Source organism: Tetrao urogallus (genome assembly GCF_951394365.1).
Source record: "Tetrao urogallus genome assembly, chromosome: 16".
Taxonomy (NCBI): Eukaryota; Metazoa; Chordata; class Aves; order Galliformes; family Phasianidae; genus Tetrao; species Tetrao urogallus.
Genome location: NC_136829.1, coordinates 633,614 through 656,468, shown reverse-complemented (window position 1 = coordinate 656,468; position 22,855 = coordinate 633,614). Strand labels below are relative to the sequence as shown.

The 22,855-nt window shown below is 46.4% G+C and overlaps 1 protein-coding gene across 1 annotated transcript; it reads right to left on the bottom strand.

The window, feature by feature from the left end:
* Window positions 1–1,615: 1,615 nt before the first annotated feature.
* On the bottom strand, window positions 1,616–21,706 carry PIGU (phosphatidylinositol glycan anchor biosynthesis class U; the record flags this gene model as incomplete). Its single annotated transcript, XM_079543343.1, has 12 exons — window positions 1,616–1,729; window positions 4,813–4,955; window positions 6,851–6,975; window positions 8,221–8,364; window positions 8,835–8,989; window positions 11,054–11,151; window positions 13,069–13,169; window positions 14,849–14,958; window positions 16,282–16,344; window positions 17,272–17,331; window positions 18,562–18,626; window positions 21,577–21,706. The coding sequence occupies 12 exons, from the start codon at window positions 21,704–21,706 to the stop codon at window positions 1,616–1,618; spliced, it is 1,308 nt and encodes a 435-aa protein (XP_079399469.1).
* Window positions 21,707–22,855: the final 1,149 nt, after the last annotated feature.

Sequence of the window (22,855 nt, the reverse complement as noted above, 5' to 3'; positions counted from 1 at the left end):
GCAGCATGGGGTGGCTGAGCCGGACTCACAGTAACATCCCCCGGCAAAAGCGCTAACAGCAGTGCAGTAAGGCAAAATTTTTAACTGCTAAAAAAAACCACAAGATTTGTTCATAAAACTGCCTGGGGAAGGCCTGGGCATGCCGCTCTCTCCATTGCTCTGGGCCAGGCAGTCCTGTTTCCATGCTGACAAACCACCAGCCCTTCCGCTTTTTTCTCAGCGCGAGTGAGGAGCAGCGGCCGCTCCCTGCCCCAGCACTGCAGAAGGCTTTCAACACTATGGTTAATGGCCCAGTGCCACGTGCAACCAGCAGAGCCCTGGGGATTCCCTAGGCGGGTCACATTCATGGGGTCAGCAGCAGCAGAAGCTCTGGAGAAAAGGTGTGAACACAGGGAAAGCAGCAGGGGAGCTGAAGGACAGCATGTTACAGAGCCTTCCACACACAGCAACAAGATATCTTCGCTGTGTGTGCAAGAGTGTAAACACTGCCGTGACTATCCGTATGGTTAAGCTGCTGTGAAACACCTGGAGCCCAACAACTCTGTAACAGTGGAGTCCAAGGCACCTTCTGAGTTTGGTCTGTGGGGAGATCTTGACACCTCCTGGTCCCCAGCCCAGGCAGGCAGCTTGCTTGTTTCATGTATGTGCTGCTGCCCCAAGCTATCACAACAGTGTAGTGCAAGCCCTGCATTGCCAAGCTTTGTTAACACACAGAAATAAGGAGCAGTAGGAGACTACCTGCACAGCAGCGTTTCTTCTTCTGAGACCCTGCCACGTTTCTGTGCAGCTCCCCACAAGGAAGCATCCACTCAACAGGATAGAGCAGCTACCCACTACCCACACTGTAGTAGGAGACTATCTGCACAGTAGTGTTTCTTCCTCTGAGAGCCTGCTGTGATTCCCTGCAGCTCTTCACAAGGGAGCATCTACTCATAAAGGGGTCGAACACTTGCACACTGCCCCGTGCTCCTGCTTTCCTCTAGTTCCAGTTCTCAGTAGTGACGTGAGTGCCAAGAGCTCCCACAGCAGCAGCTCCTCCTTCCAACAGTTCATCCTTGCTCACCTACCTACTTGCTTCAAAAACTGCCCCTGTGCCTGAGCACATGGTTTTTCCAGAATCCGCAACAGCAGGCAGGCCTTTGGCACAGGCACCCAGATGTTCTCGTGTCAAACAGGAGCATTACCAGTAAAAGCTGTGACAGAGAAATTTCCAGGAGAAGCAAACATTTTCAAGAAGCAGTGACGTAAAGAAAACAGTTAATGGTCTGAGCAGTTTCTGGTCCAGAGATTGAGCCCTGTTTTTAGCTCAAATGCTTGCTCCAGTTCCTGCTGGACTGCCCAGAACTGATGGCTGAGGTCTCAGTGAAAAGCACAGCTGAAGGAAGAAGGGCGATTCTCCAGTGAAGGTTCTTCTTGCAGCTCTTGCAGCTCTCAGCCTGCACTGTGTCCGCTGCTGCAGAGGGTGCTCCCAGAAGAACCGCAGCCCATTCTTTCGGTAGGTATCATCCCCAAAGCCAGACCTCATCCAGGGAACCTTCCCCACCCACCCCATATACACCCAGCTTCACATGTTCCTTAAAGTAGTCCATGGCCCAAGAAACAGTGGATTCAACCCTTACTTCAAAACAAGCATGGCCTCTGTCCCATCCTGCCTTGTCAGATGCAGTCCATGAGTGAGGTAGTACTCGCGCCGGAGGAAGGCATAGAAGTAATCCGAGATGAGCAGGATCTGCACAGAGATGATCAGACACATCAGGGATGCAACCAACGGGACACGCTTGTGACAAAGGGGTTTAAGAAGCTCCTAGGCTGTTCATCACAAGGCTTTGTGATCCTGTGAACACTCCTTAGCCACTGCCTGACTGCACAAAACAAAGGGAGGCTTTAATTTATCTAATTATTTTACTACCAGTGTGCTTTCAGATACCTCACCTACAGAGACAATAGTTCCACAAATGTCCAAAATGTATGACAAAAGCAGGCCATCTGTGCTGCAGCTTTACAGACTGCCCCTAAGCCTCACCACAGGACTCCTTCCATGCAAATGCTGTCATGCAGCTCAACCCAAATGCTCCAAGTCTCCTGCTGCAGACTGCAATTAAGTACTTTTAAATTGTGGTTGTTTTTCTGTTGCCATTTCTACTCAGGAAGGGTAAGAATCTTCCAGGCAGTGGCAGAAATACCACAGCTTCAGAGGTTAGCTTCAGCAAACAAGTTTTAATAGTCTAATGATCTACACCAGACTAAGGGCTGAAGGGAAGAGCTGAAAACTCAAGGCTACAGCTTCGTGGAATCTAGGAGCATCACTGGCTAAGAGCAGCTCCACCACTTTCTGCCTCCCTGCTGTCCTGTCCTCTCCATGAGGCAGACAATCCTGCACTGTTCACGGACAGCTGGCTGAACATGAGCCAGCAGCGTGCCCAGGTGGCCAAGCAGGCCAACGGCATCCTGGCTTGTGTCAGAAACAGCAGAGCCAGCAGGCGTGGGAGGTGATGGACCCTCTGCACTCAGCTCTGGTGGGGCCACACCTCAAGCGCTGTGCTCACTGTTGGGCCCTTCACTGCCAGAAAAACCTGCAGTGTGTCCAGAGAAGAGCAGTGAAGCTGTGAGAGGTCTGGAGCAAAAGTGTTATGGGGAGCAGCTGAGGGAGCTGGGATCGTTCGGCCTGGAGAAGAGGCTCAGGGGAGACGCTGTAGTAAGGAGAGTTGCTATAGTAAGGAGAGTCGGCCTCTGCTTTTGTCATACATTTTGGACAGTTTGTGGAACTATTGTCTCTGTAGGTGAGGTTATCTGTGAAAGTCACAAGGTGACTTGTGATGGGATGAGAAGTAGTGGGCTTAGTTGCACCAGGGGAGGGTCAGGTTGGATATTTGGAAGAATTTATTCAGAAAGAGTGATCAGACATTGGAACAGACTGCCGAGGGAGGTGGCAGAGTTGCCGTCCCAGGAGGTTTACTAGAGAAGGGTATGCGTGGCACTGCGGGACATGGCTTAGTGGCACAGCAGGGATGGGTTGACACTGGGCTAGATTATCTTAGAGCTCTTTTCCAGTCTTTAGGATTTTATCATTCTAATTGACCTGATGCATCAGTAATGCCACTTGTCATTCAGTCTCCTACAGTGCAACCCTTCCTCTCCATCTGAAAACAGCATCACATAACCAGAGAGGGAAACCTTTTCAGTGCCAAACCAATTTCCGTCCTAACGTCCAGCTGCCATTAGCACCTTGCTTTGGGGTGACACACCTGGGGAACTCACACTGGGGACAGCTTCATCTAAGTATGCTGCAGTGCTAAGAGGATGGAGGAGGGCACAGCCAGGCTGCTCAAGCTACTGTTAAAGGCAGCTGCCCATCTTTAAGGTTCAGTGGCAGAAAGGGAGGATATGAAGGATGGAGTGAAATCCAAGGGAGAGAGAAAAGGGCTGCACACTGCTGGGCTCAGAGAAGAAAGTTGGAAGGAGAACAGAGAAAGGTAGTGGTGCTCACAGAAAAGGGTGAACAGCAGAGCTTATTTTGTCTGCTTGTTCTGCTTTACTGACTACATGAGATGCTCCATTTATACTAATACTAATACTATTAATAGTTGATTTTGTTTTCAAATAAATATTTCTGCAGATGTCTTAATGGGAAAAGAAGGAACTGGGATTGGCAGGGATGAAGGCTAGTTCTTTCTCACAAGGAAATCAAGAGAGAGACTTTGTCTGCATTGGCACAAAGCACAAGTCCTTGCAGGACCTGCTATGACTTTCTCAGGTAGGAAATACAATCCTTTTCGGTCAAATGACATGGAAGTTTTACCATTCCTTTCACTCCTCAGCAAGACATGGTTAGAGAGCTACTGAATCACTACAGTTTCCTAAGAGCCCTTCTTATTAGCATCTCCATCTCCCCCTTCCACGTTGGATGTGGCTCCGGGCAGCCTGGTCTAATCGCTGGCAATCCTGCCCATGGCAGTGAAGTTGAAACTAGATGATCATCATGGTCCTTTTCAGCCCAGGCCTTTCTATGATTCTATGATCTCTCTTCTCACTCTACTCCCTCTTCTTGCTTTTACAGAACAGAGTTTTACAGCACAGTGTTCATTCCCATTTAACAAGGGGTTGGGGATTTCCAGTCTCTGGCAAAACTGCTCCTTTAGTTTTACAAGACGTAGGAGACACAGACAAATGTGAATGGCTGAGGTACATAAAAAATCAACTTTAAAATGAAATGAACATAAAATTGTTCCAGGACATGGGGAGTATCTGCAGCCCATATCAACTAGCAGAGAAGAGGAAGGACTTAAAAAAGGTCATAGCAGCTGGGTATATCAGACCTCATCCTCCAGGATTGCTAAGCTCTGTTTCTCCTGAGGCCAGTGGAAGTCACACAAGTAGAAGGGCACAGCCCTGAGAGAAGGAGGGAGAGCAAGGCCTGCACATGCCCAAAGCCCTGCATTTCAGTGAGGTGAAAATCTGGTGCCATGCCCAGTGTTAGAGCAGTTCTCACTTGTCTGCTGTGGGGTTCCACCGCTGGTGCCCTATACTATTTTCCATTTTCCCTTCTCTACTCTCTTTATCACAAGTGCTATTTACCCTGCCATACTGAAATGCTTTTCCTTTGCTATCAAGCATTGCATTGTGTAACTTGTGGTGCATTAAGCTGTAGTTTAAATACCACATGAATTCTCTCCTGTTAGTGTGCCAGAAAGTGAGGTGAGGCAGATTTCAGCCAGAACAGAGAAGTGGGAAGCTGCTATGCAGGATGATAAGGGGTGCAAAGAGCAGGCACATCCTGCAGAATTATTCACTGGTTTCCTTCACTCTACTAACCTGCCCTATGTTGAAAGTCAACGTGATGGCGTAATAAAAATTGGAATTGGCACTTCCTGCAAAAATCCAGAGATGCCACAAAACAGGGAACAGGAGGGAGCAGGCGATGAGCATACATGACAGGATGAAGATGTTCCGAAGGACTGCAAAAGGAAAAAAAAAAAAGCAGTTAGCATTATGCATTACTGAACTGCCATGCTCATGCAACAAGCATGGACATCTCGGCTATCCGCGGTGGGGAGAGGCACTTGGCAACTCACACTTCTCTGCAATAACCAAACTTTTACAGTTTGAACAACTCCCTGGGAAGCTTTTATAAGACATTCTCTTTAAAATAAACAATTCTGCCCTTGCTTGACTGTGGCCCCTTCATTTGTAGCTCCTTCCTTCTAGGTTCTGCACTTCCAAAGATCAACTCTTCCACTGAGGACTTTAGTTTTCTTCGTGTCTACCCTACAGACAGCATTTAGTAGTTTGGAGAAGGGTCTTTCCATCAGCATCAAGATTCAGAAAACAGAGCATGCCAATCCCTAGCCCCACCAAGCTGACTATCTGGACAAAAAGCAAATCCACGGACCAAAGGAAAAAGACATACTGCCTGAGGAGATGGTAAGGAAATTAAAGCACCATCAAGGAAAACATTCATATAGGTATGAGAATCCTTTAGGAGGTGGAAGTGCAGCCAGAATCCATTAGCCTGCATGAGGATGTATGTATCAAATGGCCAACAAGCAAGCACAACTTTGTCAAAAAGAGCTCGGAACGACTAAGCCAGAAGAGATTTTGTTTTCTGTATAGTTTATCCTGGCAGTCGTCTTGCTGTGCCTGGCTGTAGCTCAGCCAACGTCCCTGAAGTTAACAAAAAGAATCCCAATCATTCTGCAGCTGGAGGGAGCTATGTGACATTTGATGAGCACTGCCACACCTTCACGTCTATCTTTTCAAGCTTCTTGTTCCACAGTTCTGTTCACTCACTGTGGGATGGGAGCAGGTGACAGGTGACTGTCCCTCTAATACTCACACTCCCCTCCTTCTGTATGCTTGGAACACGCAGCTCACTGAAGCTGAATCAGGATTTCCAGAAGTGTGCCACCTCGTATGGCTGCAGCATGCTCAGGGCTAGCCTGAGGCTTCCTGCCCTAATTTATTGCAGCTGCTTTGGCCTTAGCTTTCACTAGTCTGAGACCAATGGGGCGGATGGTCTCCAAGTCAGACAATGTCCCACTCACTCCCTACTACTGATGCTACAGAAGATGAGCGTCAAACCCAACATACCCAAACTACTGTCTCTTTACTCCTGATTATGTCTCCTGCTACCAGGCAGACTGGCTGCCTTATACCAACCCAACTCTGTTTAGAGGAGGCTGCAGTAAAAGCTCAGGGCAGACTGACAGCGCTGGTGAAAGCTGTTTGTTTAAGCTGACTTTGGCAAGTAACACCAGGAAAACACATTTATAAAGTGCTTGCAGAAGAACTACACTTGGCAGGCTTGCAGCAGGTTCTACAGTCAGAGCTTGAAAATCATCAGGTAGCTCTCTGGTGACTTACAGAAACAAAGAGGTGAGAATTAAAAAAAAAAAAAAAGACAAATTCAACTGACGTAATTCAGTTGCTTTCACTTGAAGCAAACAAGCACATGTAAACCAAAGAACTGCTGCAAGGTGTGGGACTGTATGTAAGGCCTGTAGACTCATCAGTTGCAGGAGCAGCAGTCAAATTACATAGCCTTAATGGGCAGCATGAATGTACTTGACACAAGTCACATCCTTCCTACAGCACTGTAAGAGGTTCTTACAAAAATATCTTAATTCAGAACAACTTCGAGAGAAGGAGAAGGTAATGTACAAATGAAAATTCCTTCTGTGACTTCTTCCAACCCTAATCCCAAACATAAGGTAGAGAATTTATCACTGGCAATCAAGGTTTCCTTCACAGGAGGCTACAAGAGCCTACAGGTTTGGATTTGGGTTAGTGGTGGCAGTTACTGGACTGATAGCTTCCCATTCCGGAGGAGAACAATCAAACACAAAGAACTTACACCTGTAAAGGTGGCTCCAGACTGGGAGGAAAGCCATATACAGTGCAACATCTCCCACTGTGGGATAGGACTTGAAGATAGAAATGATTGCGAGCTGGACAAACATGAAGAACACAGGGTGTTCCCTGGAACAGAAAGACAAAAGGGTTAAGAGGATGCAGTAGGTTCTCTGGAATGGAAATAAAGATCAGCAAGAGCACAAACATACTGTGGGTCAGGCTCTAAAGACCCTGTTGTTCTCTGCAAGCAAGCCTCTCAGTGCTGGGTGGGACAGACTGAGTTGCTTTGCAGGGAAGCAGCACAAGAGGATGCACATTTTCTCAGCTGCAGAAGCCTGTTGGAAAATGTGGCCCCCTCCCCCCAGTTCCCCTGCAGCACTCCAAGCATCTTGATTTCAGACCGTATGCAGGCATTTTCTTATGCTGAATTTGCAAGAGAAAGTCATGTGTTACTGCCTGTGTCCACAGGCTACTTTTAGCTTTCCACACACATAAGCAGCAGGATGGGGTTCCAGCAGGGGCAGGAGTGACTGCTGTCTCCACAGACACCTGACATGGTTTAGGAAAATGGTATTTCCATCTCCAAATCTAAGTGCATATTACTAAGACAGCAACGAGGCTTTCCAAGGCTGTACAGCAGTAGTACGTTTCTCAGCCATAGCCTTGGTGAGAAGGGGACTTTGTGTGTTTTTCAGTCCAACCTGCTCCTCAGAGCAAAGTCAGTGTTGAATTCAGGCCAGACTGCTTGGGGCTTTGTTCAGTGAGACCTAGAAAACCTCCAAGGAGGGTTTCCAAACCACAGGGCCCTACTCCAATCTGTGACTGCTGCCAAAGTGATAAACTGTTCTCCTTATATCCAGTTAGAATCTCCTTTCTTTCAATTTATGACCATTGTCTTCTGCTGTACACCTCTGCAAAAGACTCTATCTTCTCAGAAACCTCCTCTTAGGCATTGAAAGGCTGTTATCAGACATTCCCTAAGACCTTCATTCTGCAGACTAAAGCTCTGTCCCTTAGTTCCTCTCTACCCTCCAGCCCACTGACCACCTTTGTGGTCCTTCACTGGACTTGCTCAAGCTTGTCAACTTCCTGTTGTCAACTTCTCTACTGAGAAGCTGAAAACTAGAGGCAGTATTCTAGATGGAGTTTAATGAGCACAACCACTCCTGTGATACGTGGCTGAACAAGAGGTATTTCCCCTTCCATTCCATCACAACGTAATAGAGGGGAAGAGTAAAACTTTGGGAAATGAGGAAGATAGGCTCCATTAAAAAAAGCCCTTTTCATGCTCATAGATTCAGACTGCGATGTCAGCCTTATAACCACTGCACGACTGTGAGAATTAGAAAGCTAATGAAGAAACATACTTACTTTAGCTTTACTGCCAGGGGAACGGTGTAGAAGAACACATTGATTTGAAACACACATACAAAGAAAAGACTGAAGTGTTCAAACATCTCTGCAAAGAAGTACCAGAAAAGGCCAATATTGGGCGTCAGATCTGGAACAGAAAGGCTGAAATTGAAAAAGAAACATAATTTTTAATTGGCTGTTCTCCATGTAACTGCTTCTGTAACATTAATTCAGTGTTGGGTGCTATTGAAAGGAGGGCCTATATTTTAATGCTGTGGAAAAGAAGCCAAAGAGGTGAAAGTCTGGAGACGAAAGGGATTAACCCTTTCCTATGCCCCAGCAAGATTTAAACCACTCCTGAGCAGACATTACTCCAGAGATGGAAACTCCACAACTACAGCAGCTCAATAATCAAATCCATTTCCGATCTAATCAGTGGAAAACATCTCCTGTCTTCCTTAATCTTGCTGCTGCTTAATTAACAGGATCAGGCTAATGGCAGGCCTTCTCCACACATACTTTTCGTGTGTTGCCAGTAAAATCACAGATCACATATTCCTTAGGGCAGGGAGCAAGACATGAGTGTGATGCATATGGAGCAAAATAAAACTGGTAAGAGTTCTTATACTTACATAAACCCGTAAACAGATGGGATAAAATCCCACGAGTTGAGGAGGAAGAAGGAGAGGCAGATGATCACCACCAGGCTGCAGAGGTACAAGGCTGTATACTGCATGGTGAAGAGCCAGAAGCTTTTACTTTTTGGTTTTATTGGTATGAACTGACGCTGAAAACAAAACACAAGGAGGCAAATATTCCTCATCAGTTGGAAAGCCCCAAGAAAGCCCAAAAGTTCAGAACATCATTTGAAACTGACGGAAGAAAGCATCAAACACCGGCACTGCTGCACTGAGACGAGCAGCTTTAAGCACAGTGTGCTCTCCAGTTAAGTTCTATTTCCAGAACTGTGCTTGAAATTCAAGTGTCCAGCCTGGCAGTTTCTTCTTAGTTTCTGCTTTTGTGTGCCTACGATATGGTTCCACTGCCAGCTTTCTCCTCCATGAACCTCCATTGACTGAGGTGACCAAGAGGCACGCTCCATGACCAACTGTCCTGTGATGGCAGCTCCTACCACATGGACTGTGCTCATGTTCTGCTGAAATTAGGGAAAGAGGAGAGCTGATGGGTTCCTCAGCACAACAGAGCTGCTGTACAAGGTTGTTCCTTGAAGACAACTGTTACAGCCCTGCCACTGCCACATACCCTGAAAGGTCAGCAACAAGCCCTTGTCACACAACATCACATACAGGCACCTCACTCCAAAAGATCTGAAGTCCCAGCTGCATTTGTAAAGCCAAGTGTACACACAGGGGCGATGCCTTGGGAACTGCTCAGCTTTCTCCACCTCCAAGGCACTGATGTAGCTTTTCCATTTGGCACTGGGGTTTGCACTGGCAGGAGATGTGCTGGCCAACTCTAACTGGCACAGGCTCTGAGGAAAGCATGCTCTGTTTCCTCAGTTAGAGTGCATTTAACACAATTTGCTGGAACAATCTGAGCAAATTTACCAAGGATTTTTGGCAGGACAGATTGGAAAGTGCTGGAGAAAAGCTAGTTAACTCTGTACAAAGAATTCACAAAAGATCATTTACAAATATAGATAAAAGAACACACACAAGCCTGCTCCGCTTTAAAGTCAGTCACAAATCACTCATTCAAACACCAAAGCACTCATTGCTGCTTGCAGACACAACACTTGTACTTTTCTATTGCCAACAGGAAACACAGCTCACACTGAAATTGGAAAAAAATGGTAGCAACTTATAAAATAAATGCTCCTGAAAATTAACTGAAAAACAACGTTGGCTCTGCTGAAATTCTAGTCTTGCAAAGAGTAGCAAAAGACAAACTCCTGAAAAAAGTAAGAGATTGTCAGGAAAAGAGAATGGACAAGAACTGAGTCTCCATCCCTTTCTGAAGCTCAGAGACTTCAGAACAGGTTGTGATGAACTCATAAAGATTAGCTAAAAAAAATGAAGTACCAAGACCGGTATTAACTTAACAGCAGGACTTCCAGATGGTAAAAATCATCAAAATGATCACCAAGTGATCTGTGAATGTGAGATAAGAGTCTTCTGCTAGTAGTTACAGCCTCTCCTTAACCCCACATCAGGATCAGACCGGCAAATTATCAGCGCTCATCAATTCTGACTCTCTGTTAACTCACTGTTTACAACATCACCAGAAGAGCTAAGAGAGAGGTCGGGGGAAGCATGCAGGCACGGTTAGATGGATCCACTGGCTGGCTAACAGCTGCCTCAGCTTTAAACCCTGCCCATGCCTACAGGTGTGCCCATCAGTCTCCTGCTGGAGTGGCTGTGCCTGGAGCAGCGTCTGTTGAGCTGCTGTGCACCCGTAAGTGACCAAGGTCAGCCCTGCAAGAGCTCACCCTCAGCCCTGATAATGGGGAGGAAGAACGCACAAGGACAACCGCTGCTTGCACAAGCACATCTTCTGACTTAAACGAAAAATTTCTGAGTTTTTTGAACACACAACTCTTCATTCAAATGCAGCGAGCCATGTCAAAGGAAATTCTCCAGGCCTAAAATCCTTGTTGTCACAAAGAGTGACACAAAGAGTAGCACATATTTCAGGCAAGCCAAAGGCAATCTGTAGACTGCTTTCCACTTCCTTTTCTCTACACACAGGCATCTCCATGAAGGCTTTAAACTTAAACTCTCAGTGGTGTGAGGAGAGAGTTACTTTTTCTAAGGCTCTCCTCCCAACACAAAGAACTGCAGCTGCACACCTACAGTAAGACAACAGAGATCAACAGTTAGCAATCATCTACCTGTAGAAGGTAAAGCAGTGCTGGAGCAAACAACGTGATGGGGTAGAGTGACTGGTATGTTGCTAGGGCCAAGAACACAGCACTGAGGAAGGCACTACCTACAAAAAAAAAAGAAAAAAAAAGAGTTTATTGTAAGGGGTATTTAACATAAATAAATTTGCAGATAGGAAATCCAAATGGGAAGAAATGCATAACCCTCTGCAATGGCTTATAAGTATCAGAACACCTCATGAAGGCTAGCAGAATGTGTGCTGGAGAATGGGCTTTTATCTACATTTTGAACAGACAATGATGTGTATGAGTAAGAACCACTCACTGGTTTCTATCTCCTACAATTCAAACACAAAGAGATTCATGTAATTCAGTCTATATATAAGTCTATATTTAGGTCACAATGGCTCTGTTTATCTATGGGAATGCATTCACTTAAGTCATATCCACAAGAAACAGCTCTTTGGTGTGTGCCACTCATCATCAGAATGTGTCAGGGACCTCAGCAAAGCTCTGTGAAAGAGTGCAGTGAAAATCTGCAGCTGAAGGAATGAAGGGACATCGGTCCTACTTTACAGATACCAGAACACAGAGAGACACAGAAAGAACTGGCACAGGTCTCCCAAGTGGTTTTAAAACCAGCAGTGTCTTTACCAAGGAAGGTTTCTGTGAGGTGTGACAGGTGGAGCTAACTGCTGAATGTGCTCACTGCCCAACTGCCAACACCAGAAACCAAGTCCAAAAGGTGCACAACAAAGAACACAAGCACCCAGTGCAGTAGCCTGGTTGTAGCTTTCCACCTTGGAACACTTTATGAAAGTTACCTGTAAAAATGTAGCCTGGAAGACAAGAACCTTGACTCAGTGTGTTGGGCTAACTGTCAGCCTGTGCCCACTCACTGACATCAAACACTCAGTAAGCTTTTCCCTGCTTCCACCTTGCAAAAGCATCACCTGGCAATGAACTGCCTCTGCTCTACAGTTCTAGCTTCCTAAACACAAACCACCCAATTAATACTTTTTAATTATTTTTTAATTAAACTCAGTATTTTATTGTTAAATTCTGCATACATATAAAGAAATGAGTACTATCTAATATTCTCCCTTTGCCCAGCTTAAACACTAGAGGATGCCACACTCCCAGTGATGGAGGAGACAAGGGGGACAGCAGCTACAGGTCTGAGTAAGTCCCACAGTATCAGTGAACTAAAAATCAGGTTAACCAAGTGGATCCCACACATTGGCTTCTGGAAATGCTTCTAAATGGAAACCCCTCCTGCCTCAATGACTTAATCAATGGAGGAAATCTTTCTTTTGGAAATACTCCTAATAACAATCCAGCAGTTTCCTCTGTGATGTCTGGTTCTGGGCACTTCTGGAGACCACAAAAGAGATCAGACCCACTTTTCATGTGACCCTAATGTACTCCTAAAACTTACATGCCCAGTACAAATCACATATGCTAACATACTTCAGCACTGAGGGTTCACAAAACAAACAGAAGCCTCACTTAACACTGGTACAAAGTGAAAGAGCCATTTTGCCATAACCTATTCAATGGGGCTCCGTGAGTCTTTGGTTACTGTTTCTGCCTCCCCAAAGCTCAGTTAGCGAATTTCAATCCCACATTATGTTTGTAAGTAGAAGTTGCAGGTTTTCAAACACAAACTCATGGTGTACATGCTGTGGGTGCATACTCACATACAAAAGAAAGAGCAGCAGAGCATTATGTGCCTCTATGCACAGACAGATTTTTTCATAAACAGAAAACCATGTGAAGTCAGCCAGGAAAGCGGGTAGGTTTTTAGAGGAGAAACTCCAAGTTACGCTGAGACAAAGGGAAGTTTTGACTTATAGTACCTTGGGCTCCTGTGACTTCAGGTCGAACTGAGACACTGCTCCCACCAGGACCTGATGTGTCCCACTCACATATCTGTAGCAAGCATTTTTGTAAAATTCTACATTGATGTTATTTCTCATCATGACAGAAAGACATAAAGAAAGGCTTTTTGTTTATTGTGTTACCTCTTATTGTAGCCAAAATGAAGAATGCAATGACAGTATTGCTGATGGCACAGGTGGACTTTGCCACACAAGACATCACAGTGTAGGGGTTTAACAGATAGCTGAAAAGGGACAAAGCTCAAGTTACATTTACATCATTCAAAGGAGGTAATTAAAGAGATATTCAAATGAAAACCAGATGCAGTTTGCAATTTCTTTTTGTTTATTTGCATGCTATGGGTTCCTCTCATCACCAAACTCACTCAGGTGAACAGGTGGTTCTATCTGGAGCAAAACCCAGATCTTTGCAGTGCAGCCTGAGGCACCATGGCCACAGAGGGCACGCTGGAAAAAAAGGAGATGGGAAGATTTCTAAAATGCCAAATTCTGTCTTATGAAATGACCACCAAAACCTTCCTTGCTTTTCGGAAAGACTGCATTTATCCAGCCAGACCCAGACCCACTGGATCTGAAGCTTTCTGCTTTTCACAGTTACTGGCTCTGAGAAATCAACAGCAGGAAGAAGAAAGCAAGACGGACACAAACCCTTCTGGTGCATGACCAGGGAGTTTCCCTCAAACCGTTTGCACCCATGCACTCCCAGCCTGGCAGAGCAATCACGCAGGCTCCCCATGGCATAATCAGAGCACAGAACTGCCAGCCATGAAATCCGGCCCATTTTAACTGCAGTTACTGAAAGACAGTGAGCCCTGAACGCCTTCACCTTCCAGAAAGCAGCTGCACTTCAAGGCTGCCAGCTTCTTCTGGGGGTGGTTTACACAGTGTTCTCCATTAGCTAGGTTCAAAGCCCAGAAACGTGCTTGGAAGGCTTAGCAATACAATACGCAAGATAATGGGATGCTGCCCTAGTAACAGCTACATCAGTCACATTAATAAGCGGACAAGGCTGATGACTTCCTAATTGCCTTCTTACATAAACCTTGCTCCCACCCCTGAGTGCCAGCTCGCTTTTGCTCGTGTTCCCACAGACAGACAGGCCACAGCAAGAAGTGTGATTTAATGACAGCCTTCCTATGAGAACGTGCACCAGTGTGAGGGACAAACACAGAGCAGCCTGCGCTTTGCGAATGTGAAAGGCAAAACTCTACCTTCCTCACCCTGCAAAATTTACAACATTCATGTAAGAAAAAATAACTTTTCTTATGGAAAACTCTCTTTGACACAGAATAATTTAAGACAATGATTTACTTAGGTCAAAACCCTCATGAAAAAAAAAAACCTTTTATATTATGCTATATATCTTGCTTGTATATTATATATTTTAATTGAAGCTTTCTGAGATCAGAACACATTTAAAATACAGAAGAACACCAACACGTGACATTACTAAACTGACAACCTGGAATGTCTTTGAGCATTACATACATACATACAATTCTGGGAAATGCAACTTGAAATATTAAAAAACATCTTTCTTGAGTGCAGCCAACTCTCCTGACTGAAAAGACATCTGAGATATTTGGCATAGAATCAGCTCTGCCTACACCAGTGTACTGACAAAATAAATGGGAAGTCGCCTATGGAGACACAAGGCTCTTCACAGCAATTGCTGACCTCATGCTGCTGAGTGCACTGAGTAAATCTGCTCGTTGGCACCATACGTTCAGGAAAGCATTCGCTTTAAAATCAAGTATTTGGGAATTTTATGTGGAATAGGAAATGCAAGATTTTATGAGAAAAAAAGTCTTCAGCAAATGTGGAAGTCCTGAATCGGAAAGAAAAATCCAGAGAGCAGAAGAACCAAAGCAGCCCACTGCAATTGGAAAGAAGCAATACTTACACCAGTGCTACCTTGAGGGGGATGTAGTGCATTTCCATGGGCGTCCGGATGAGCTCAGCCACATCTGGTGCATATTTATCCAGCTCTATCAGGAGCTTTTGCTTTTTGAACTGAACAAGGGAGAATGACCAAAGACTGTCAGGTGAGGAAAGTAATTGTTTCATACTAGTTAGGATCTCCAATACTACAGAACATACGTCAGTTGACTTTGTAACCTCACTGTTCAACACACAAGCCCCAGAGAAACCAAGACACAGAACTGTGCCATCCTGATTATTTCAAAGGTAGATATCCCTGTGTCAAACCTCTTCCAGAGATCCCAAAGCTCTCTCTTCAATATACCTTGTATTTGATGCTTTTGATGGAGACAAAGGAGAAATCCAAATTATGAGCTTACTGAACTACGTCGTGGTGAGACAAAAGGAGAGGACACTGACAATAAATTCTCAACAAGTGAAGTAACTCACACGGATTTTTACATGTCAGCAGTTCTATCGTGTTATTTCTTCAACCTCAGAGGACAAAGAACAAGCTGGATGGGAGATCACACAGTGCTGTGGATAATGCAGCCTCCCTGTTCACATTAGTGCTCTACCACCGCCCCTCTGGGACAACAGGGAGAACAGCACTGCTTACACAGTTAGAGGAAGCTGGGAGAAATCATTCACCCCCAAAAATAGGTAAGAGAAAAATATGATAGAATAATACATAATAGAACAAGTCATGTTTGGTATTGAACTTTCATCTTGCTCTGCACAACAACATATGTCTCCTCAGCATCCTACAAAAATTTGGTCCTTCCTTTACACTTCTCCAGTCTCTCTATTAACTCATGCTGAGTGCAAACACAAGCCATGTTTTATCTTGAAGGCAAGTTCAGGATAAAACATTCCACTTTCTAGCTACAAAACGTATGGAGGATTGTGACAGAGGCTGGACAAATCAGTAGTTCAGCAATTAAATTCTGCACACTTCAAACTGCTGCAACAACCAAAGGTGAATTTTCAGTACACGTTTTACATTCTCACACCCCTCCTGGGTATCACAACCCTGGAGAGATCAGCATTTCTTTGGATATTGTATTCTGAGGAATTTTTAAATTGTTTTAATTCCTTTCAGATTAAAGAATCAATACTGCAGCAATCATCATTCACATACTGTGCAATAGCTATGGAAGCTAATTTGCTTCACCCTATAATATGCACACAACAGAATTTAAAGTACTTTAGCTGGTTTACCACATTCAGTCCCTATGTTGTGTTGTTGTTTTTTTTATATATCCAAGGGATGTGCTCAGATTTACTGCTAAGTAAGTAAATCTGCTTGGTAACGAGGACTGGTTGATGCTGCATCCTATGAGACAAGTTTCTTTGGCACAAGATATTTGTACTTGCTTGGAGAAGAGGACCTGCAACACTGACAAGTCAGCTTACCACAACTTTGTTGTAGTCCTGGACGGCCAAGTAAAGGGCGACAGCTGTTAGTACATCTGTTATCTAAAAAAGCAAATTAAGTAAAACAAGTGAATGAAGAAAAACATATTGGACTCTTCTGCAAACTTGAGAAAGGGCTCTGATCTGACTTGATTAATGAATAAACAAGCTTTAAAAATGCCAACTAGCTTGCTGATCTGTGCGCTGTATTCACACCCCACCAATGAAAACAGAAGCCATGGGATGTATCAAAGACATCAATATTTGCAGAATAACAGAATGGGGAATTGCAGGGATAACAGAAAATGAATCGGTGTTATCAGGGCATGGCAACACCAGGACAGTGCCCAGCTGGCTAAATCCACCTGCCATGAATCCAGAACGACAGTGCCTATAGCTGTCCTGCACTTCACAGGAAGCAGCAGTGAAGAATTGGTGTAAGCACAACCCAGATGGCTGCTAGCCCTGTTACAGACCTGCCAGCAGGGAGCTGGGGACAGAGGCTCCACCAGGTGGTATGTGCAGCCAGCTATGTGATTTCTGTCCTTCTGAATTACACAGGACTCACAGATCAGCTTACAACAAGGGACATTCGGATTACTGAGTTCCATCTCTGTTCTCTTTATGGCCCTGGATTTCAGCAGTGGGTTTTAATGAGAAACGTGGCAACACAGGGATTGACCTGTAAGACGTAAACCTTGAAATGTGAAACCAAATGTCAGCGTCCTGTCCCACTGAGGGGATATTTAACAAGCCAAGAACTAACAAACAAACAAAAAAGAAGAAAAAAAAGAATTTACAGAGCAAGTGAAAAGCTTGAACTTCGGTTTGTACATGCAAAGCTGCCTTTATAATCGAACTGTGAGGTCAACAGGAATTTGGACTACGGGGAGCCTGAAGGTCCCTGATGCTTGCAGGAGTAAAAGGAAAGTCGCGCTCAGCGTTTCACAGAATGGGACCTTTCAAGAGCAGCTTTGCAGGGGCACTCACCATGAAGACCAATTCAGCATATTCAATCAGGAAGTGAAAGAGGTATATTATCAGTGGGGTCTAAGAGAGAGCAGAAGAGAAATCCATGTCAAACAGTGCTCACCTCCATTTGGACAAACCAGCCCGAAATTCGAGGAGAAAAACAAAGCAGCGCAGTGAGAGGCTGCAAAAGCTGACCTTCCTCAGCCTCTTCCCCCAGGCTGTTACTTTGGAGTGAAGTGATAATCAAACCACAATTCACTGAATCTTTTTCTTTGCAAAGTTCTCAACACATTTTATAAAAGACACGCCAACTTGGAAAATCATATTCTATTCCCAACTTTCAATTCTATAGCACAGTGGTAGAGCTGCAACAGAACTATAAAAGAAAAGTTTCAGAAAATCTTTTTTTTCTTTTTTTCTAGAGAATCTCTTTTTTTCAGGTTGTTTGCATGTCTTTTGAAAGCTTTTCCTACTCAGCTGGTCACCCTGCTCAGCCTGTTGGTTAGGCAAGCTATTTATGGAGTAAAAAGAAAGCATGTGAAAACAAAGCAGTGGTCCTGTTATTCTCATACCCCCGTAGTTCCAGGGTAAGTAGAGGAGCAGGTTTCTGAATTATTCCTTTGACAGAAAAGCTTAATCTGGACGTATTACGTTCACATGGTGTAAAATTTGGTCTTCACAGTGAGAAAATAGAATTCTTTTAAAATACTTTTAACATAATGTGATGGTATAACTAAGCATCCATAAATACTTCATGGTCCGGGAGAAAATTGTTTCAGAAAAAATTTACTGAAAAGAAACAAATTTTCAGAGACACCCAAAGCTTGAGACACACGCAGGTGACACCACGTGTAAGTGTATGTTCATACCAGTAATGCCATTCAAGGGACAAAAGCCTTTGGAGGAACAACTTGCTTTCCAAAATGAGGAATAAGCAATGCATGACTGCGCTCAAACCCCAGATGCTGCTATGCAGCAGAATTACATTCCAACTGCCAGCAGCTCTGTATCTCCCTGCTCCTGCCTCTACTCACAGGAACAAAGCATTTTATTTCTTAGAGATTTCCCCTATTCTGGACTCTCCTTACCCACCACAAGTACCACAGTGTCTATCATTTGCTCTCAACAGTTGTTCTGAGAACTGTGAGCTACATTTCCTCACTGCGTGGAACTCTTGCAGACACAACTCCACATTTTCTGAAATCTTTGGGACAAGATAAGTCCATCATCTTTTGCCAATCCACATGCAATAAGACTAAGAAATGTGCTGCTGGAATATCATGTTTAAAATAAAGCACGCATACCAACCTCATGAAAAATAGCTCCAGAATACGGTGAGACCCCTAAATCCAGCAGAGCTAATCCTTCGACCACTGAAACATAAAATAAATCTGCATTAGAATCCTGCAGTGCTGGAAGAGAAAAAAAAACTATAGTTCTCAAAACACCTATGCTCATAAAAATCTCACACCGAACCACCATCTGAACGGGAGGCACAGAATCTCATACAAACAACCATCAGCTAGAATTGATTGCTTTCTAACTTCTGCTCTGCAGTCCTGCCATTTGTTTCAGACAACTCAACATGTTAAGAGATGAAATGTTTTACAGTTATCTGTATTTATAAATCACATGTATTTACTGATTTTAAGTCACCTATTATGTGACATGTGGTATCTACACTGGAGAAATAATTCTGACTGAAAACTTGGAAGAGCAGAAAAGTTCAGGTGGAAGAGACCCACAGTTATCATCGAGTCCAACAGCCTGATCCCATTGTGCTGGGCCAGGCAGGGAGGGGTTTGCTGCTCTCAGCAGCCATGCACCACTGTGCTCTGCACTTGCCACTAGAACAGTGCTGATACAGCACTGGCATTTTGCTCTTGTTGAGCAGCACTGGCACAGTATCAACTCCACAGCTCCGAAAGCTAGCAGGCCGGGGGTGGGCAAAAGGTGGGGAGGGGACATTGCTGGGGCACTGACCTCAACTGAAGGGATATCACACATTGTGTGATGCCACACACGCAGTGACAGGAGCTGAAAAGGGAAGAAGGGGAGCTCTCATTAAGAAAATGTCTGTCCACCTGAACAGCCACTAGGCACACTGAGGACCTGGTTCCCAAGATGCAGTTGAACTTAGCTTGCTGACTGGGAAATAGAGACCAGGGCACACTGCTGGCTCCTGCTGTGCGTGCTGCCACCAGAGCCCCCAGCCCCTTCCTGCTAAGCTGCTCCAGCCACTGGCTCCCAGGCCATGCCTGTGTCCTCACTGCTCTGTCCCCACTGCACAACACAGCATTTCCCTTTGCAAAACGTCATGCTGCTGGTGACGGCCCGATGCTCCCACCTGTCCACATCCTCTGCAAGGCCTCTCGTCCTTCCAGGGAGCCAGCAACCTTCCAGTTCAGTGCCATCAACAGCCATGCTGAGGATGCACTCCACACCCAGGTCACTGACAGAACTGTTTGAATAAGACTGACCCTAAAGCTGGGCCCAGAGGACAGCGCTAGTGACCACAGGCCACAGGCAGGTGCAGCCCCATTGCCAACGGCCCTCAAAGCTCTACCACAGAGCCAGTTCATCACCCAGTGCAGCACGGAGCCATTTGTCACACAGCTGGACAATCTGTCAAAGGATGCCGTGAGGGACAGCAACAAAGGCCTCACTGAAATCCAGAGAAACTGCCTCCACTGCCTCCCCTTCATTCACCAAGCAGGTGACCTTCTCATGGTATATGAGGTCACCAAAATACAAGGCAGGACTTCCCCTTCGTAAGCACCTGCAGACTGTCCCTGATACCAGCTTTGTTCTTTAAGTGCCTTCAGTATCCCCCAGGACAGTCTTCTCCATCACTTCTCCGTGGACTGACAGGTCTGGAGGACCCTGGCTCTTTCCTTGTGTCCTTCTGGTGGGTGGGTGTGATGCTGGCTGTCTTTGACCACAGTCCCCACATTCCCAGTACCTTTGGTAAATTGCTGGGAGAAGTCCCACAGTAACACCCCTCAGCACTCTGGGCTCACTCCTGACAGGCCCTAAAGACTTCCGAACATTCTGCTGATACAAGTGCACCCTTTTAGTCATCACAGATGGAAAGTCACTGTTTCCACAGCATTAAATGTCCCCACCTTTTCCTCGTGCCTACTTATGAAGTGACCATCTTCATCAAGTATCAGTCCAGTGCTTTCTTAGATCTCGTCTTGCTGCTGACACACATAAAAGAGCCTTTTCTCTTGTCTGACACCACACTGGCCAACATCAACTCAAATTGAGCTTTGTTTTTCCTCATTTTCTCTCTGCAGATGTGAACTGCAGCTCTACACTCTCCCTGTGAAGCCAAACTTTCTTTCAGAGGTTGTGTACTTTCTCTTCCTGCCCGTTCAGCCAGGCAGCCCTCTGCCCCACCTGCTTGTCACACAGTGGATAGCCTGTTTTTAAAAGATGGTTCTTGAGAGGCATTCAATTCTGGTGGGCACCTGCACCCTCAGGAGTGGATCCCCAGGGTACGCTGATAACTAGATCCCTGAGAGGCTTACAGTGCAATTTGAACTATGCTACCTCATTATGTGTAGAGGCCTCAAATGAATAAAACGAGATGGAGAAATGAACAGATTACAGGAAGCAACAAGAGGCTTTTGGATCAGCTCGAGATCCAAACAACAAGAGGCTTTTGGATATGCTCGAGAAGCAGATTCCATTTCTGTCCTCCAGCTCAGGCCCCTCAGACAGGGCTCCTTCCCAGCTGGAGGCACAGTCTGATGCTCTAAGGTGGGATTTAGAAGGAATCTGTTGCTGTAAGGGCAGTCTGGGGAGCTGTGTTTTGAACCTATGAAGTGCTTTAAAGATCATCAAATGCATTCATGCTTTTTGGCCTTTATTACACTGTGCCACTGTATGCTGCCCCAAACCTGCGGGTAATTTCATCTGCATGGTACCTGGATGTTATCTCCCATAAGCAGTCTTTATGCTTGGCTCTGGGCTCAGATGCCTTGATGATGCATGTCACAGAAAAGCCTTGGTTACGTCGCAGCTCGGTCTTCGGACAGGGTTCGGATCCGGAGTTGGTAACAAGGTGAGGCCACGAGTGAACACAGAGAGCGGAACAGCGAGCAGCAATGCCGGAACGGCCTGGTTCACGGCGCGGCGCCCGCACGGTCACAGCGCAACGGAGGCGACTCGGTCACAGCTGCTGACGCTCTCCCATCTCCTCCCTGCCCACGCAGGGCCGCCCCAGCCCCGCTCCGGGCTCCGCGTCCCGGCAGCCGCCCGCCCGCCCGCCGGCCTCGGCCCGTCCAGCTGCCCGCGGAGCCCGGCGCGGAGCCTCACCTCGCTTCCAGGCGTTCAACGGCGACGCCACCTCGACCCGCTCGGCGATGAAGGCGGCGAAGCTGGAGCGATACAGCGCGGCCCGCACCGTCACGGCCGCCAGGACCACCAGCACCAAGGGAGCCGCCATCCTCGCGGGCAGACGCCGGCCCGCCGCCGGCTGTAGTTCGCGGGCGGCGCCGTAGAACGGGGCGGCAATGCGGGGCCCGGCCGGGCGGACTACGCTTCCCAGAAGGCCCCGCGCCGCCGCCGCCGCTCCCGACGGCGCTCGGGAACTACGGCGAGCCCTGGGCCGGGCCGGGCCGGGCGGGGCGCTTCGCGGGCGCTGCGGGGATCCCGAGCCGGTGCCGGGCGGGAGCTGTGGGAGAGGGAATGTTGGTTTTGCGTAACGGCACCAGAACGAAGCTTGTGCGACCGAGTGCCTGAGGGATCGTCGTACCGACACGTTGCGGCTCGGGACCAAGCTTAAAGAGCTGCGTTCTTCAGTAACATCGGGAAATGCGTTAGAGCGGATCGGATCTGTGCGACGAACGGCAGGCAGAGGGAGGGTTCAGTGCGAGAGCTGATCCCAGCACAGCTAACAGGGAAGAGCTAAACGGGAGCACAGGGAACGGGAGCGGTAACCAGGGGCGGGATGTGTGATAAGTCAGAAGTGGGACGGGCTGCGAGGAAGCAGAGCTTGTGCTGGGCGGTAGGACTGGAGCTGCTGCGTCCGTCTGGTCACGGAGCGAGGTAAGGGCCGTGAGGTGTCACTGCGGGCTGGGGAGGCTCTTGAGAGACAGCGAATGAGACGAACTGCGTGTGAAGAGAGGAGCCTGGATCTGTGATTCCGTTACCCTGCGAGGGACACGGCCAGAGAAGGGTGAAGATTTAGACTTGAACTGAAAGAGAAGTCTGGGGAGTTATGGGGAGTGATAATGCTGGGCCTCGGAGAGAGGAAGAAAAGCCCCGGGAAACGCTCCTCTGGTAGCCCTTGGGAAGGATGCGGAGATGGGAGGAAAATCATTATTGTGTTTTTTGTTTGGACAAAGAAACTTATTTCAGGGCAGCATGTATTCTGGCCAGAATATGAATCAGGTGGGGATTGGTGTGCAGATTGATGGCGATTTGTCGTTACCTGAGGAATCGTGTTTGAATCCACCTACCTTCCTGTGGAAGGGTGAAAGGAATAAGTCAGACATAGAACGTAACTGCCTGGAGCTGATAGAATACCAAACTAAAGTGAGAACTTATTTAGAGGATGTACCCGTTGGCAAAGAGGAATTGTTTTCTTATAGAT